This window comes from Anopheles arabiensis, chromosome X, assembly GCF_016920715.1.
Source record: "Anopheles arabiensis isolate DONGOLA chromosome X, AaraD3, whole genome shotgun sequence".
Taxonomy (NCBI): Eukaryota; Metazoa; Arthropoda; class Insecta; order Diptera; family Culicidae; genus Anopheles; species Anopheles arabiensis.
Genome location: NC_053519.1, coordinates 6,617,251 through 6,636,349, shown reverse-complemented (window position 1 = coordinate 6,636,349; position 19,099 = coordinate 6,617,251). Strand labels below are relative to the sequence as shown.

The 19,099-nt window shown below is 50.4% G+C and overlaps 1 protein-coding gene across 8 annotated transcripts in view; it reads right to left on the bottom strand.

Moving 5' to 3' along the window:
- LOC120906401 (potassium voltage-gated channel protein Shaker) overlaps positions 1 to 19,099 on the bottom strand; it is a 171,216-nt gene that overhangs the window by 33,824 nt on the left and 118,293 nt on the right. Inside the window, exon 1 of one of the 8 annotated variants that reach the window (XM_040318035.1) lies at positions 2,212 to 5,330. The exons of the other annotated variants lie outside the window; for them this stretch is intronic. Within the exon in view, the coding sequence (XP_040173969.1) occupies positions 2,212 to 2,261 (50 nt within the window). The 5' untranslated portion in view covers positions 2,262 to 5,330. Of the gene's footprint in view, positions 1 to 2,211; positions 5,331 to 19,099 lie in introns of those variants that run through there. 8 annotated transcript variants of the gene reach the window in all.

Below are 19,099 nucleotides of genomic sequence, written 5' to 3'. Positions count from 1 at the left end.
TTCTATTCACTTTCGTAACACACTCGGTACACGCACAGCCACTCAACACTCAGACACTGCACATTCCGGAACCATTGGCACGCGTTCAGGTGCGTGTGTGCGTTTTGTGTAATAAAGTGCGTCCTGTAAAATTGTTGGAAGGCGGGGCGGGGAAAAAAACAGCAGAGGAGAGAAATAAGTGGATGAAGGTAGGTGAAGATAAGAACGGAATGTCTCTCCGTGTGCGTGTGTTTGCTTTGTCGAAGCGCTCGCTCGCTAGCGCAATACACATACGCACACACACACACGTATGCCACTGCTTGTTCCACTGCTGCTGCTGCTTCGAGTTCAATCACTTCACTGTGCTTTGTAGCCGTGTGTGCAGATCGCAACCGTGTCGCGCTTATCGTGCTATCGTACGGCGAGGTGAGCCGACGGTGTTCAGTTTCGTTTTCGGACGCGCACTGGGTGTGCAAGCGATGGAGAGCGAACGAGCGCGCGAGCGAGCGAGCGGACGCTTTCTGCCGCGCTGTATAAAACGAGCGCTGCTTTCGGTCGATCAGTTGCGTTGCGGTGCGTTGGCTGAAGGACGGACTAGGGCTTAGCAAAGCAAGCCGGACGGACGGACTCTGCTGGTGTAGCTGGTGGAACACCCACAGTGTGCACAGTGCAAAATATCCTTTCGAGTGCGAAAGTGGAGCGGTTGTGCGAAACCCGGCAGTTCACGTGCGGATAGTGTGCCAAAAAGCCGTCGCGCACAGCTCTTCCGGGAGAGTGGAGAATGGGGCTACTAGAGCGTTATTGCCTCGCCTTCCCACTCTCTCTCTCTCTCTCTCTGTTTCTCTCGCTCTCTCTCTCTCTATCTGTCGCACGATAGAAGAAGAAAAGGACAGAACAACCCGTGGCCGTGCAGGAAGAAAGGAGGACCCCACGAAACGATAAAACAACACACACCTCCCAGCACGCGCGCACGAACTATTGTGTGTTTGTGTGTCGCTGTGTTTGTGTTTTGCTGTGAGTGTATCCAGCACCCTACTGACGTGTCAGCGTGTGCGCTTGCAAGCTTCGACTCTGCCTGCCCCGTGAAAGCAGCACCGCTCGCGCGAGCACAAAGCGCATTGCCAAAAAGCACTCTCGCTGTGCGAGCAAACTGCTTCGCTCCCTCTCTCTCGCTCTCGCTGACGTTTGCCGTTCGAACAGCTAGGAAGCAAATTTGCTCGCGCGCCTGCCTCTACGCGCGCGCGTATGTGTGTGTGTGTGTGTGCTTTAAAATGTGATCTCGCACCTGGACACTGGAGCGAGCCTAGGGTGCACCAAACACACACAAACACACAAAGAGGCGGCACAGAATCCGCATTTGCGATCGACCGATCGACGACGGGGAGGCTGATTGGGCCGGGGGCAGGAAAAAAGCTCCGCTCTATCACCATCGCACCATCGAGCTGGAGGTGGCAGGGCTGAGGTTGAGCTGGTTGACGGTTGCTGAGAGCCGGGCCAAAAGGCTCTCAATCGGGAGAGCTATCGCACGCACACAAACACAAGCGCGCGCGCTCTCGCCAAAAACTCGCAAGGCTGCTCGCACTGACTCTTCACGTACTTCCACCATACAGCACGTTCACACAAACACAGAAACACGTACTGACTGCCATGAACGGCTGCTGCTGCTGCTGCTGCTGCTGCTGGAGGCTCCAGCAAGTCTGCGAAAAATGCCGTCGGACCAACCGGAGGCTGTACGGTTGTACGCGCGAGATGAAAATGGGCACCGTCCCAATCGCAGCGCTTTTACCGCAACGCCGCCTGCACCGGAAGGGCTCTGCCAGGCTTCCAACAAAGGCGCATCATGGTCGCACCGTGACGGAAAAAAGCCGTCCACATCGGCGAAGCAAAATGGTGCAGCGAATCTCGAATCCGGCTAGACTAGCTGACACAAAAACAAAAAAAGAGCCTCTCCGTCGCCATTGCGGGTGCTGCAGCCCCACATGCAGATTATTTGAATGCAGAACGTCACACCCCACAAAGGGCGTAGGTATAGTAATGGAATTGCCGTAAAAGCACACAAAAATAACAAAAAAAAAAAACACCTCCAATAATAGTGTGCCAAAGAACAAACGCACAGCAGCCGTTTCCCATTGCCGAGTGGCAGGAGATTACACGGGAGGTTACACTGCGCTGCGACTAACGGCAAAGAACAAACAAACAAACAACAACTACCACAGCAGAAAAGAAACTCACTCTAGGATGGACTCTACGCACACGGACACGATACGCGTGCACATACACATCCAGCCGAACGGGAGGCACTGCGCGCACTACTGTGTGTCCGACCTCTGGCCCGAGACTGTGCCGGACGTGTAGTGGCTGTACTACTGAGGCGACCCACCGCTGAGAGTGGTTAGTGTTAGGAAGGGAAGAAGAAGTAGAAGAAGAAGAAGAAGAAGAAGAAGAGGAGGAAGAGGAAGAGGATGAAGAAGCAAAAAATGGCAACAGCAGAAGCGTCCAACTGTCTGGCCCGTTTCCGACATGCACATACACACACACACACACACATACACTGGCTGTGTCTGTGTGTGTGTGTGTGTGCGCGCGAGTATCCGCTTGGTAAACTGGTAAGGGTAGTTTGCTCGGAATGTCCTTCACTTAACGGGCTGCACTTGTATCTTTTTTTTTCTTGCTGGTTGTGCGAACGCACTCGCTTCCGCCTCGTTCAGTGGCACACATCCAGACCCCCCCCTCTCCTCCCCTCCCCTCCAATCCCATCTGTGGAATAACTCGGGCAAACGGCCGGACGTGACGTTCAGCGAGAATCGAGAGCGGAAAAAGCGGAAAATGAATCACACCGAAGCGGGATTTGTAGCCGAAAAAAAAACCAAATGGCATTCGCACACAGCAGCCGCCATATCCTTGCGGATCATGAGCGCGCGTACAGGGCCATGCCAACAGCATCGGGAGGAAAAGGTCAGAGAGCCGCGTACGGATGTTTTTAATGTGTGCACGTTTTGCGCTTTCAACACGAGAGAGAGAGAGAGAGAGAGAGAGAGAGAGAGAGAGAGAGAGAGAGAGAGAGAGAGAGAGAGAGAGAGAGAGAGAGAGAGGAGCGTGAGAAAGAGAGCACCACAGCCTCACACAACCTCCCAGAGTGTGTGTGTGTGTGTGTGTGCGTCCGCATGAAAAGAAAAGGAAAACGTTTGCAGTGTACAACTGCGGGCAACATTAACTCCTGGCTCGGGAGGGCTGCTAAACGCCTACAAAAACGATACCGTACGAGATGGAACGTAACTCGTTCGCAGGGAAAAAAAAGGTTCGTCTTTCTGCATCAGTTTATGCTCAACACACACACACAAACACATGCGCGCACACAGAAACACGGGGCAAAGCTTGCGCTCAGTTCCTGCAGCTTGTGTTGCACGGTTTCGTCGCTTACACACCACGGACGTTCGACAGATGGATCACCGGCGGTTCGATTGGAGCAGATGCTGTTTGATGCTGGTGGGAGTTTTTTTTTTGTATGTGTTCTCCCTTTCTTTTGATGGATGGAAGCGGTCAATGTCAACAAATGCTAGGGCAGGCCATCACTAGCCATCGCTCGGCTCGCCGCACGATATCGGAACGCCTGCGGAACAACGCACCGTAGCAGGAATACAGCACACAGTTAAACACACACTCACACACACACACGCGCGCGCACGTGCACGTACACATGCAGAGCAGAGCAGCAGCGCGACGTTACACCGAACCGATGGTGACAGCGAGTGCGGATGCCGACCGAAACACAGCAGAGCCGAAGCCGAAAGGCTGCTCTTGGTGCTGGTGCTGCTACCGCTCCTGCTGCAGCAGAGTGCCGAAAAATCCGAAGGCCGCAGTCGCTGGCTGTTGTTGCTGGTAGTGTTTGTGCTGCTGCCTATTGCCTGTGGTACTGCTTTGTTGTTGTTGTTGCTGTTGGGTGCTGCGAGTCGGTTAGCGCGAGCCGCTATCACTGCCACGCTCACGCTCTACACGAAGATGTACGGCAAAGAGTCAACTTCTGCAGCTTCCAGAGCTGCTGGCGAGCCAAAGCCCGCACCCCGCTCTCTCTCTCTCTCTCTTGAGCATTCTCTCTTGTAGCAAACAGTGAGAAACGGAGAGAGAGAGAGGATTTTCTTTGCCGAAAACAGCATGCATACTGCCCTCATTCGTACAAGGTTTCGGGCATGCCAATATTATGCATGTGTGTGTGTGCGCTATCATCAAAGCTGGCAGCATCACCATAAAAGCAGGCACGACACATTTGCTCTGATCTGACTCTGGATGCAAATCACTGCTCGAACAACAGCGAAACCGATCGCTGCAGTGCCATAATTATGGCGTGTGCGAGCAGAGCTACTAAACATGTGCTTGCCAATGTCCAATGTAGGTGCCCTGTAGAGCGCACAGCACACCTGCACAGCAAGAGCGCACGTACAAGTTCTCTACCTCTCGCAGTGTCTTTCTCTCTCTCTCTCTCTCTCTCTCTCTCTCTTTCTATCTATCTGTCTCTCTTCAACACTATGCGTGTTGTTTACATGGTGCGATCCGCTCCCAAGAGCAGCCTCTCTGCAGCAGCCGTGTTCGTTCCTTTCACTTTGAGTGAGCTGCGTGTGTGTGTGTGTGTGCTTTGCCACACTTCCTTTCCTCGACGCGTAGATTTGTGTCCACCCAGCTACTGACATCTGCTGGACTGCTGCACTGCCATCCCCCCCCCCCCATGTAGCAGAGAAACGATTGCACCAACGTAAACGGAGGTATCGAGGGAGCGGAAAAAAAACTCATGCGACACATGCATCGCCCCACTCACCCCCTGAAGGAGGAGGAGCAAAACCGGCTGATTAGATGAAGACCCCCTAAGAGCGGTGCTTCTGCCAGTGCGGACCTACGCAGACATGCTGGAAGCTGCTCTCCTTGCTTGCGGCAGCAGCGTTCTTGGAAGCAGGAAAAGATGACTTTGACGCCCGGCAGCCTGGGTGACACTTTTACACGGCACAGCGGCTTCCTTAAAGGGATTTCACAGCCCACGGCCAGGAAGCGAGGACAGCGAGGGACAAATGGAATACCAGAATCGGTTCATCGTCGTGTTACGCTTACAAAAAAAAAAACAAAACAGGAACGAATCGTTCTGTAGTGCCACAACGGAAATAAAGCGATTGTTCACTGGTCCTAGAATGTCTTGGTATTTTTCTTTTCCGTCTTTCATTTCTTGCTGTCCGGGGTGGGCAGAAAACTTTTGCCATCTTCGCAGCGAGAAGTGCAAATGACTTTCGGCGCCAGCTCAAGTTAGCTCTTGAGCTGAACGAGTTTGCTTGCAGCGCTCGGTGTTCGGTGCTGTCTTTGTGTGTGTATGTGTGTGTGTGCCCTGTCTGTGATTACTCTCTGAAGTACCTATCCCCCCCCCCTCGTTCACAGTGAGGGCTGGGCACACTTTCTTAGCGTAATGAGTAGACACCCCAGTACGATGCTAGAGGTTCCGCTGAAGCGCTGCTAGAAATCGCAAATGTCGGTAGCAGCGGGCCAGAACGGAACCTCGCCAAAACGCGGAAGCCGTAGACATATTGTCTGCAAAATGGCAGCCATTCAGCATTGCATCGCGCCGGAACGTGGGTTCGGTTGGGCGCAGCGGGTTGCGGCCATTGCCAGCTTTATTGGCTCCGAGGCTTGCGCCCCATTAGCCTGCCGGCCGCAGTGGAATGCGCCATTGGGCACCCTCCACCGAGCTGAATTTTTGCTTTGTTTCAAAAGCCAATCGTGCCGCATACAGTGACAAGACACACGGAGCCTTGAGCCGTCGTCCGCCCCGACGTTCTCGGGGGCAGGCAAACGCCGAGCTCTCGCCAACACGTAAGTGTGCGCGCGTGTGTGTTTGAAGCAATCCAAGAGAGCATGAAAGGGATCCGCGGGTTTGTCTGTGTGTGTGTGTGTGTGTGTGTGTGTGTGTGTGTGTGTGTGTGTATGTGTGTGTGTGTGTGAAAATCTATACTAATAAGTATTGATTAATGTGTGCTCACACTGCTGCGCCTCGTCTTACAGGGTTATGTTTGTAACGGTGGGGCGAAAAAAGGAGCCCCGATAGAACGGGCAAAGAAGCTGAGTCAGCAGCAAAGTCAAGCCTTCCTATTAGTGTTGTGCAAATAGACAGGTTTGGTGACTCGCCTGTTTCAGCGTTAAAGGTGAATATGGTCCTAGGGGTTTCCGCCCCCCCGAGAACTTGTAAGAAAGTGCTGCAACCTGCCAGCACTTCGATCGAATGGTAGAAATAGCGCGGGACAGGAAGCAACGGATCCAACGGCCAGAAATAGTGCGTCTGTTACCACAGCTCTATACAGCTCTGCCCCGGGCCCTGGTTTGGCGGTCTGTACCACCTGTACCACCCCTCTAGCAGCACCTTTTTTCCCGTTCCCCAGTTTCGTGCGGGCCAAGAATCACGCGCTAGCAGCGCACCTCGAGCGGGTATAGTAAACCAAACCCACAGCCTAAATCGTGCTGTTAGTGGCTACCGAGACCATACCATACGCCATACCCCTCCATTACCCGTTCCGTTTGATTGATCAAGCGGAGTTGCACGCGCACAGGGAAAAGGGAAAGCGATAGATTTTCTGGATTTTGTCTTTTTTTCTTCCATTTTTGTTCTCTTCCTTGTCTGACTAGCTGATAGGTAACAGGCGGGGATGAAAGGCTGCAGTTAAACGCGGAAAATACATGGCTAGCAACCAAGTTGCGTTTGTTTGTGTTTGTTAGCATGAAATGTAGAGCATTTCCAAAAGCGAAAAGAGCGCTCTACGTTGAGGTAAAACAACCCTTTTTATCGTTTTGGGAGGATGCGTGCCTTTGGATAGATATTTCTTTGTACTAAGACAAAGCTTTACCAAACGTTTGATACGTTTAAGTTAACATTGAAAGGGAGAAATAGAGAGAGAAAGATAAATCAATTGCTGTAAACATATTACCTCTATTCCCTTAAAACTTTGGGATTGCCGGTTGAATGTATCCTTTAAAGGACGACATTTGGAAATGTCAACTGCACAATTTTGCACCAGAAACACAGTGCCACACTGTAAACTGTATATGCAACGGAAACCATCAAGGACAAGGCTTCTTAAGCAACAAAACGAAACCAAAATAACAGCCACTGCTTAAGAAGCACAGTTCAAGCAAAATATTAAAAAAAGAAAACAATTTCCGTAACCATTAAGCGACACGTAAATAACATTAGCCGAGCAGCGGTAGAATGGAGAGCGTTCTGGGCCAGCCGCGTCAGCAGCGTGTTTGTCGTGGTCTCGGAACTTTTTTCGGGTGGGCGAACAGCACTACCTACACCACCACCACCATCACCGTTGGTGATCGTGCAGGCAAGCGTGAATAATTAATTCGAAAAAAGATAAAGAAGCTGATCCGGGTTGGGTGGGCAGGAGCGCGCAAGGGTACTGGGGAAAGGGAAGCAGCAACCCTCAAGAAGCAACGTGCACGTAATCGCGGCAGCTTTTAGGGCACGGACAATGAGGCACCATTTTGTGCACTTGAACCGTACCATGTCTGCTCTTTCTCGCTCTCTCTCTCTCTGTCACACACACACACACGCTCACGCATCTGTTCGCCATTCCATTTATGTGGTGGAACTTCTGCCAGCAAATATAACGAGCACTCGAAACCAAAAAAAAAAAAATCGCAAAGGTAAGCGGAAACCTCGTCAAGCCTCGTACACTCAAGTGTGCCTCGGAGCGCTGTCCGGTTCCCCTCCCCCCTCCCCCCACCCTCTCACGGTCCGGACACTAATCGAACCCATTGGAAACCAGCCAGTATGTCTGTATGTGTGTGTGTGTGTGTGCGAGGCAGAGTTTGTTATTTTGCTTGGCGTTTTTGCTTGCCCTTCTCATGTCGTTGCTTCGCTGAGGGGAACCGACCTCTGGAGACCTCTGGAGTTACTAGTTGAATATCTACCCTGTAACAGCCTTCATCCTCCACCCTCTTCTCAATTTGCATTTACTTCTGAGAAGGTTTTTCGCCCGTTTTCTTGAAACAAAAAAACAACAACAACGAACACATCAACAGCAGCAGCAACGGCAGCAGAAATCTCATAATACTGCGTCTAGGATTAAAATGGACTTCCACCGCCAGGCGGAAGGCTGCGAAAATTGGAACGGGAAATGGGTGGAGAGGGGGGGGGTACAATGGGGGAAATCGTACGGAGCAGGGAGAGCTGGGAGCGAGATAAAGCCAAGCCAAAACCCCGAGCTGGTGAGCAAATAGTGACGCAGTGCAGGAGTGTGGATGATACTGCTGCGTGCGTGCGTGTATGTGTGTTCGTGTACGTGTGAGAGATACAGATAGTAGTGAAAAATGAACAGGACGAAAGGGGAAGAGAGTGGCAGAGAAATTGGTGGCGCTTTCATGGCAAAATGAAAAACCTAAAAAAAAAAACAATCTTTGAGGCACTCTCCTTCTTAACGGCAAGCTTGCTCTCGGGCGCTTCGTATCTTACTCCCTCTTTAGCTTTATAGCGTATGTGTGTGTGTGTGTGTGTGTGTGTGTGTGTGTGTGTGTGTATCTCTTTCTCTTTTTTTCACTCTCTTGGTTGCTTTCATTACCATACAGCGTTAGAATGATTGCTCGCTGTCTCTTTGGCGATCAATTTTGTTTTTTTGCTGGTGGCAAATCAAGAATATGTAAAGTCGAGCAACTTTTGATTTCTGAACGCTATGTGCGAGACGCTGGGAAGGTTAAAAATGTGTTCTTCTCTCTCTCTCTCACACACACACACACACACAAACACACACACAAATATGTTCAAATAACTTCACAACGCTACAGCTCATCCCTTGCGACCACAACGGGTAACGCCGGAGAAGGCGTAATTTGCTGAGTGAAAATTCATAGCGAAATTGTGAAAAAAAAACACAAAAAGAAAAACTCTCCTAGCGAATTTGAATCATCGAAAGCGTGTTTGAGGGAATATTTTCTCTCTCTCTCTCTCTCTCTCTCTCTATATATCTGTATCTTCTTTCACCATACATACATGCAAGCACACAGACAAACACACACACACACACACACACACACACACACACACACACACACACACACACACACACACACACACACACACACACACACATGTGCCAAAGTGGGCATCCATTGATCGTTTGAAAAAGTGTTTCTTCTCTGTCTATGTGTGTGTGTGTGCGTGCGTGTCCGTGCGCATCCCTGTATGAGTGTCCATAATAATATCGATCTTCTCTTTCTCATTGCGGTACAAAAGAGCACAGAAGAGAAGAATGAAAGCAAAAAAAAAACCACACACCACCTCGTGCACTCTCGCGCTCTTTTCAAGCAGCTTTTCCGCTTGTTTCCTCGCGGCCTCTCTCTCTCTTTTGTCGATACAAGTTGAACGCACACACACACAGACAGTGTTCTCTTGAACACGAGATTGGTGGTGGTGCCGCTGCTGCACCTGCCGCTGTGGCGCTGGAGGTGGTTGGAGGTGGTCGTGAAAAATGTTTCCCTGCAGCAGCGCGCAGCGCACGGATGCTGCAGGGCTGCCCGCTGACCAGCCGCTACCCGTTGCAAAGGGAAAAGGGACAGCCGCACACGGCACTGCGTGATGAAAGAGAGAGAGGGAGAGACAACGAGAGAGAGAGAGAGCGGTCTTGCGATGCGTGCGACCGTGGTAAGGTGTGCACGGGTTATTTTCACGGCAACGGTATTTTGCAAGCGCACACCAGCGCACCATCTGTTTTTTTCCTGGCTGCTTGCGAACCTTTGCAGGCAGCTAGAAAACCACACGGAAGGCGTTTTCATTTCCAACCTCCCCCCTCAAAAAAAAAGAAGCATTTTCCATCATATTAAACGGGCCACGTGTGCAGCGGTGTGATAGGGTTTGGTTGTTGTTGAGAAATTAATGTGCTACAAAATCATAGAGCCTGTGGCCGAACCAAATTTCTGTCCACTGTCTCGTCCTCTCGGTTGCGTTTTGCACCCTCCTGCTGCTTTGCTTGTTTTCGCTGATCGATGGGTGAAGCAAAGAGCAACATGGATGCGCCTGGTCTTTTGTAGCCCTTCACTAGGCGCAACAATCACTAGAATCCGACTCGCTCGCAGATCGTGTTACAGAACCGACCACCGACACCACCGCCGCAACGATCGATCCGCCCCGACGGCTCGCCCGCCGCACTCTCGCTTGCGTCGCAGCAAACCATCCAGAAGCGCGATGGAGGCGCCTGGTGCCTCGTGGTGCAAATGCGCCACCGTGCGCACCACGCAAGCAACGGCCGCGTACTCAGTTTGATTGCAGTTCATCTCGCCCGTCAGCCCGTCGCACCGCCCGTCCCCCTCTCCTTCTTGACCCGAGCATTGGGTTGTTTTTGTTGTTGCTGTTGCGTGTTGCTTTCGCCGCAGCCAAAGCAAAGATGGCGCGCGGGTCCCGTATCATCCTGCCAGCACCGATTTTGATATTTTTTTTTCTTCTTCCACTTCTTACCGAGATGGAACGGGTGGAGAAGGGGGGGGGAGGCGGAGGGGGTGTTCTTTTGATTGTTGAGGCTGGCTGGTTTGACGTTTGGCGCACGTGTTTGTATGCGTATGTGTGTGAGTGTGTATGTTCATTTTATGCTTCTTCTTCTTCTTCTTCTTCTTCTTATTCTGTCACTTTCTGATCTGATTTCATGCTTCGCACATTCACACATACACATTGCCAAATTCACACGTACAGCGCACACACACACACACACACACACACATGTTGATGTTGATGGAAACACGCACGTCACAGACACACACGCACACACTTGCGCGCGCGCGCGCTCGCCATTACGATATGCACTTTGTCTTACACTGCTGTTTGCAAAAATGGGGATTTTGTTGTTTTTGTTGTTGTTGTATCGCTTGCTCTGGCTATCTACACACTCTTCCGGTTTGATTTTTCACCAGCCAACCAGCCCCGCATCCCCGCCAAAGGGGAAAAATCAATTTGCAGGCGACCAACACCAACCATCGCAAGCCGGAGTGCTGGTGTGGAAAAGTTGTGCTGCTTGGGTGGCGCTTTTCCGTCGGACGCACAGCAGCAGCGATAAGCACCACGCACACCTACGGCAACAGTTTTGCAACAACAGCACACAAGAGCGTGCACACAGCCTTTGCTCGCAAGGCACACACACACACACACACACGCTCACATACACCTATCGTTGCGGGGAGGGCCGATGGAGCCACCGGATGCCAACCCCGTGGAGCAGTTCCACACGGCGAAGGTTGATTGTTGAATGTATGTAAGCTGGGCGCACACACACGCACACACGCACACATGCACGCACAGCTTTGCGCTCACGGACACGGAGGTTTCGCGAACGGACGCACGGAGAAGGCGGAGTGGCCGGGGTTCACAAATCGAAAAAAAAAAACAGGACCTTTTTGGTGCATGTCTTACTCTGAGTCTTATGGCTTTTACTTAGCTAATGTAACGAAGCAACATAGAGAGAGAGAGAGAGAAAGAGAGAGAGAGAGAGATGGAAGGAGAGAGAGAGAGATTGGTAAGGGAAGGTGTGCAATTTGCAAGCAAAAATCTCACACAACCACACAAAAAAAAACAGCGTTTAACATATTTTGAAAAGTGAAGAAGCTTTAGAACGCACAAAAAACGCCATACAACGAGTACAACTTTGCCCAAATGCTTCGACACACACACACACACACACACACACACACACACACACATAAAGAGAGAGATAGTTACGTGGTCAGGCGCGCGCACTTTATACGGGCGCACGTACATGCAGCATGGTGGTAAACCGCGCAAGAAGCAAAATCGTAACCAACCGGCCCTCCAAAAGATGGAGGATTTGGAACGGTTTGCCGGAAAACGAAAGTGGTGGCAAAGAAAAAAGAAAAAAAAGAAGAAGAAGAAAATTCTTAACCACACAGCTTTCGTCCCCACTGTTCTAAGCCACTGCTGGGCTGCGTGCTTTAAAACGCAAACGCCTGGCGACCTGGTTGGCCGCTGGCCGGGGCAGGCAGCGAACGTTGGGAAGCCAAAATCACAGGCGCAACCAGACGCAGGTTTGATTCGCAAGCTCACCGACCGGGCAAAAGGGGTAAGGAAAGGAGGCAGCGGTGCAGCCACATTTTTAATTTAAACTCCACAATACTTAACAACGCCTTGCAAGCGTTAAAACGCGAATCCCTTAGGTAATAGATGGAAGTGGGTTTGTATGTGCGTTTTCTCTCTCTCTCTCTCTCTTTCTCTTTGTTGCTCTCCCAGTATCACACTGCCTCTCTCACTCTCTTTCTGTTTCTTTGAGCAAAAATAAAGGGTGTTAAGTTTGGGCGTCCGTTTTTTTTTTCCATTCGCAAACACTGAAATTACACAATTTTCCCGGCGAAGCCAACACTTTTTGCCGCTTAAAAAACCCGCTGCGCTACCCCCTAGGACAGTGTGGGGCAGCTGCTGGAACGGAAGAAACGTTTGCCTGCATTCCACACGGTACTCTCCAGATATCTCTCTCTTTTCCTCACTCTTTATCTCTCATAGTTTTACGCTCTCTTTCGTACTTTGATGGCGAATTAGTTTTGAGTGACGGATGAGGCTGTGTGGGGTTTAAATATTCACCCAATGTTTTGCTTGCCAGCGCTTGCCACCCGAGCCTGGGGGGGGGGGGGGGGTCAATTTCAAAAAATCTTCCCTCACCACACACACACACACACACACACACACACAGGAGCATGCACAGAAACACTCGCGCACGTACGGCGGAACACTCGCGGGAAAAGCAGTCCGGTGTACGGTGAAGTTTGTCTTTTTTCCTCCTCGATTAAGACGAAGTGCAAATACAACACAAAAAATTGGTGTTCGTGTGTGTGTGGGTGTGTGTGTGTGGCACGGTGTGTATGGCACCTTCGCGAGAGCATCACCTCCGTGCAGCGACAGCACATGCGACAACTGCTGTAGGGGCCTCACACACTGGACTGGGCTGCGGGACTGCGGATCATCACTGGGACCGTTTTTGGATGAATCGGCTCTTTGCCGGAGCCCTTTCACGGGGGGGGGTGTACTGTTTGTGCTGCTGTGTTTGCACCCGCGTCCCCCGCTTCCATTGCCCTCCCGAACGGGGGAAGGAGAGGGGAAGGAAGGTTTGGCAATCAGCAAACAGACACACTCGGCGACGCGCGACGAACGAGTGACACAGACACGGCCGCGAGCGTAATGTGGGTGGAACGAGCAACACACAAAAAAAAAACACACACACACACACAGAAAAGCAACGCGACAAAACCGCTGCCAGTGTTGCCTACTGCTGCTGCTGCTGCTGATGGTCGTTCTGCCGTCGTCTTGCACAGTGTCGGTCGGAGTTTTTCCTGACGGCTTGGCGCCCTGTGGCATGCCACCGCTGCTGCTGCTGCTGCTGCTGCTTCTGCTCGCTACTGGTGTGTGTTATGTCTGTTTCGTTTCTTCGGGTTTTCGTTTGTGTGTTTTTTTCTCTTCTCTTGTAGTGTGTGTGTGTGTTGCTGCTTTCGCTTTTTCGCCTTCCTCGGAACCCGATCGGTACCCGAGAACGGTACAGCGAGCGAGCGAGAGGCAGCGCGCAATCGAGCGATCGAAAAAGTGCGACAGAAGGAGCAACGTTGGTTGGGGAAAATGGAAAATTATATCTCACAGCGAGCGAGTTCGGTGTGCAACAAATACGGCTCACGAATTTTCATCCCTCTCACTCTCTCTCTCTCTCTTTTTCTCTCTCAGCAAGCGCCGTAAGCAGCGTGAACGCTAGAGAAAGGGATTGTGGAGAGGGTTTGTAGTTTCCCCGGGCTGTCCCACAGATGGCTACGGAATTTACTCTCCTCGGACTGATCTTGAGTTATTGCGAATTAATAAAAAAAATAATAATAATAATAATAAAAATAAAAAAACAGAAAACAATCGCAGTTGCCGCAAATCTTTAAAGGCAATTCTTGAGTTTTTCACCACTACCCGAAACGCAAACCCGTTTCTTGATGCCAGATGCAAAAGAAGAGAAAGGAAAAGAAAGAAAAAAAAACCGATCCGCACGCACAGCGACAGATATCGCCCGCCACGGCTGGCACGCAAATTGCAGCACGGCCTGGTGCGGCCGGAGCGTGAGCATCTGCATCCGCGAGAGCGCTTTGCCGCGGGATGAGCATCGCGTTGCGCGCGCGGGCAAACGAGGGAGAGAGCCAAGCGACCCCGACACCGGAGGGTGTGGTCCAACAGGGTGTGGGAAGGGGCTAGGGTTTGGGTGGCGAAGAAGGCAACCCGCTCTTACACCGAGCGGGGAGGGCAGCAAAAAATACTCCCAACCGCGTGGCGCGCATGCGTTACTTTGTTTATCGTTATTGATGCCGTTGTTTAGTGTGCTGCTGCTGCTGCTGCTGCTGCTGCTGAATGTTGTTTTTCGTTCGCTTTTTCTTCTTCTTGCCCCCTCCTCATCCCATGTTCCCCACGAATTAACAACGGTTCTACCATTAGTAACTGCTTCATCGCCAAACCACACCAGTCTCTCTCTGTGTGTGTGAGTGTGTGTGTGTGTGTGTGTGTGTGTGTGTGTGTGTGTGTGTGTGTGTGTGTGTGTGTGTGTGTGTGTGTGTGTGTGTGTGTGTGTGTGTGTGTGTGTGTGTGTGTGTGTGTGTGTGTATTGCTTTACACAAATATTAATGAAGAATAGAATAAAGGGCAAAGGGAAATTAAAATTAATATAACCACAACCCTTATAAGCTTCGCTTTAGTTTTCCTTCAGCAAATGGTTTCTTCCCAAAATATTCTATTCTACCCTCCCTTAGTAACAGCATGCTCATACGACAAATTGTTACAAAATGAAGCACATTTTTTTTTTCGTGCGCTCAAAACCATGAAAGACAAGGCGTCTCCATCGTTTGGCCATCGTGCCAAGAAGAAATCGCTCCTGGTACGTGTGCCGTGGACGAATCGGCAGCCCAATCGATGCGCCAAAATGCGTTTTGCCGCTCGCTGCTGCCCCCCCCCCTTCAGGGCCCTTAGCTGAGCGTTGGGCCTGTAAAGGCAAATTGTTGAATCCAATCCAATCAGTCCGGTGATGGGTTTGGGGCGCACACACACACCCCGCGGTGTGACCGGGTACAGTGTCTTCAAGCTGCTCCCTCTCGCTCGGGGGTAGGTGGCATGAAATTTCTATACATTTTCCGTTTTCCTTTCGGCAACCCACGCACTCGCACTCGTACGCAGCGTGCACGGGGGGGTGCAAGTTTGTTTTACGCGAGCGCTTGACTTTGGCAAAGCAACAACCCTTCGTCTTCTTCCCCCTGCTCCCCCAGCTACACATGGGAACAGAAGGGTACAAAACAAAGTTTCTAAACCCGCACGCACGCACGCACGGACTCGCATCACGGCGGTACGGCGCGCATCGGTGCGACCAACGCACGCAAGAATTAGCGATACACACCAGCAGCATGCTGTGTGTGTGTGTGTGTGTGTGTGTGTCTTGCTGTACGTGCCCCTTGCGTACCCGCTTCCGCCCTTGGCGCAGTTCGTCTGCGTTCGTCGCTTGCTTGGTTTTGTGGTGTGTGGTGACCATGGCCCTGATACAATGTGCAGACGCAAAGCACGCACTACCGCTGCCTTTACCATTGCGTGTGTGTGTGTGTGTGTGTGTGTGTGCTTGCACAGGGTGCAGAGGGGGAGCGGCGTTGCGGACGGCAGCAGCTCGTATAAACATTGCCGAAATGCGCATGACACGCACTCCCCGCACATGCAGCAGTGGCAGCAGGCCAGAAAGAGGCCTTCTTCCCGGGGCACCCGAGTGTGTGTGTGTGTGTGTGTTTCTTTTTCTTTTTTTGTTCCTTCTCCCCGTCGAGAACTTATGCCACCCCCCCCCCCATCCCGCGCATTGTACCCCTTTCTTGCCTTCATCGCTCACGCTCGCGCTCTTTGTCTTTGGCGATCGCTCTCGCTGTTGGTGTTGGCGAAAGGTTGCTGCCCGTTCTGGCCGCCGGTGTCTGTCCCGCCTGCCCTGCACTGTTCGCTTTAGCGGACCCACGTGAGCCGGACTCGGCAACGTCGATCCGCCCCGTTCGACTGCCCGTTAAAATAATGCCTTTACAATTCGTTGTTTTAACCGCAACTGTGCAACACCGGGAAATTGCCCGGATCGGGCTGCTGCTAGGTGGGTTTGCCAAAGTTGCGGCATGTAGGTACGCGCCTTTAACTTTGCAAGAAACATGCTAAGTGCTGTTTTTTGTGAGCAATTGGCGGAAGTTACAGATTATTGGGCAATAACATTCTCATCTGACACTTTTTGTTGCTTCCTTTTTCCATCGCATTCTCTTGCAACCCTTTCCTCCATCATCTCAACAACACAATGCCTGCCAACGGCTCAATTTATGCGTCGATACGAACAGCCCATATGATTATTTAATGTGCTTGTTTTTTTTCTGAGGAAGTCTATGAAGAACTTTCACATTTTTCCTTCATGCAGTATAGTTTATTTATTCTATAAAATAGAAAATACTGTGAAAGTAATACAAAAAAAAAAACAAAAATTTGCATTTTTAAGAAGACGAATTGAAAGGAGTAGCAATAAATCAATAGAAAGGCATACAATAAAAAAACAATTCATTTTTAAATAAAAACTTAATAAAATTAAATAAAGTAAATCAAATGTATATAGATAATAAAATAGAAAATATTCAACAACCTATTAAAAAAACTAATACAAATGTTTTTATTTAAAAAAAACATTGAGCAAATACGGTGCAAATATGGAGCAAAAACCAAATTAACAAAACAATCAAAGAGAAAAAGACACATACAATTACTGCATTTCATTTAAAAACGATTGTTTTCATTCAACTCAAAGAGTTGATAAATACAAACAAACAAATAAAGCAATGGATTGTTTAAACATGCCTTCATAGTGTGCCTTGCAGCATCAAAAGGGGGGAAAACGTTGTACTGAAGAGTGCAAAATAAAAACAAAATATATTCATGTAAACCGTATGACAGCTGCCGTTTCATAGGTACATGGAATGCGTATTGAAGTGTACTGCATTTTATCCCCAATGCACACCGCTATCGATAGAGCAACCCATTTTTATGGACTTTGTATGGTTTTCTTCGCTGTCTAAACAACCCATCAACGTAATTCGGACGGACTCTCTCTCTCTCTCTCTCTCTCTCTCTCTCTCTCTCTCTCTCTCTCTCTCTCTCTCTCTCTCTCATCCTATCTTTCTTCTCCGCTGAAAAGTAAGCTCTCCCACACTCACGCGAAGTGTTCTCGTGCTTCTCGCAATGTGTTTGCTTCCCTTTTGTGAAAAAGCTAAGGAACGCAAACCCTGGCGCTACTGCTGCTGTTGCCGCTGTTCGGGTTTGGGCTTGCAAGGGGCGAGAAATGTTTCACTACATGCTGCTAGCGCTGACCTTCGGTTCGCCTTGCCGTACGGTTTCGGTGTCTCCCGGCCGAGCCGACTCTTTGCGCGGCTTCGCTGATTAGTTTTCGCAAAATCGCACCGACCAACCACCACCGAGCCACAAAACCTGTCTGTATGTGTGTTTGTGCGAAACGGAGACAGAGAGAAAAAGAGAGAGAGAGAGAGAGAGAGAAAGAGAAAGAGCGAGCGACGTAGATAGCCCAACAGCAGCACTTTCGAAGGACGAGTCACTGACACGTTTCTGATTTACGTCAGCATTGGAGAAAAGGGAAGTCGTTTTCGCACTTCAAAACTATTGCTGCAATGTGCGCTCTTGTCTTCTTGTTTCTCCCTTACACGCACATCGGTACACACACACGCACACATTTGCACACAAAGGTTGTTTAGGATCATATAATGAGCCTCTTACTCGAAGCCGCATCTTCCACGCTTCGGCCCGTCCTTCGGTGTGTCAACCGCGTTTCCGCTCCTGCCGTGCTTGGAGCAAAGGCAAACTTCTCCGCACAGAAAAATCCGCATTGTACGGGTATAGGGCAAGGGAATGGGATACGGGACAGCGGGCGGTTTGGTAGGATTAGGAGAGCGGCATGAAAGCCTCTTTTGGACGACGACGACGACGACGAGGACGACAACGATGCGCCCTAAGGTACCATAATGAGGCTAGCACACAAACACACACACACACACACACACACACACACACACACACACACACACACACACACACACACACACACACACACACACACACACACACACGCACGCACGCAGAGCTGTGTACGGATGCGTATCGAGTGCGGCTCTTGAGCGGTTCTAAAAGCCGGGACGAAAAACGCATGGTTTGAGCACGTGTAGCACGGATCTAAAGTGATCTTTTTGCTGGAGCGTGACTTACCTCCCGGTCTCCCCCCCCCGCCCTACAATCCGCAGCACAAGCCTCAGCGTTTATCTTCTTACCATTCAAAGGCCTGCCTGCCACAAAAAAAGAAACACCGCCAGGCATTAATTTATAGAGTTTGCTGGTGGTAGTTTAAACCATTGAAAGCGGCTTAAAATCCGGTTCGAAGGACCAAATTTGGAAGCAATGACTAAAAACGGTGCCATGAGCATGTGGGGCAAAGATTTACAGGAAGGTTATTTTAGTTTTAAATACATAACCTACACTGAAACACCGAAAACGAGTATTCAATCTATTCAAATACAAACGAGTGTTTTGCTTTTCTCTTTTCTTTTTTCTTATTTTTTTTTTACCACACGTCACCGAAACAAATACTCCGCAAACAAAGCCCCGCAAAGCTTTGCTGCTTTGCTATGGCAACACGCCGCCTATTATGGAGCCGTCGCTATTCTGCTACGTTTTCCTGCACCGTGCCTGCCTTTCCCTCGTGTGCGTTCAGCAGGACACAGGCGCGGAGCGTCGCGAGGCACTATGCGGATAAAAATAACGCATCCTTTGGACGAGCCTCGGAAATGGTGTGCGGGGGGTAGGAGGAGGTGGTTAGGGGACCATCAATCAGAATCGTGTTTGGAACGTGCTCGATCCTCATTATGAGGCTTATTATTATGAGTCCTGCCACGGGGGAGGACGGTAGGGGGTGGCCGTGCCGCATGTCACCTGTGGAAGGAGGTGCGCTGCTGGGCGCCTCCATGTTGGGTGTTCGCGTTGTGTTTATTTTACGGATAAAAATTATTATTCTAACAATTGAGAAAG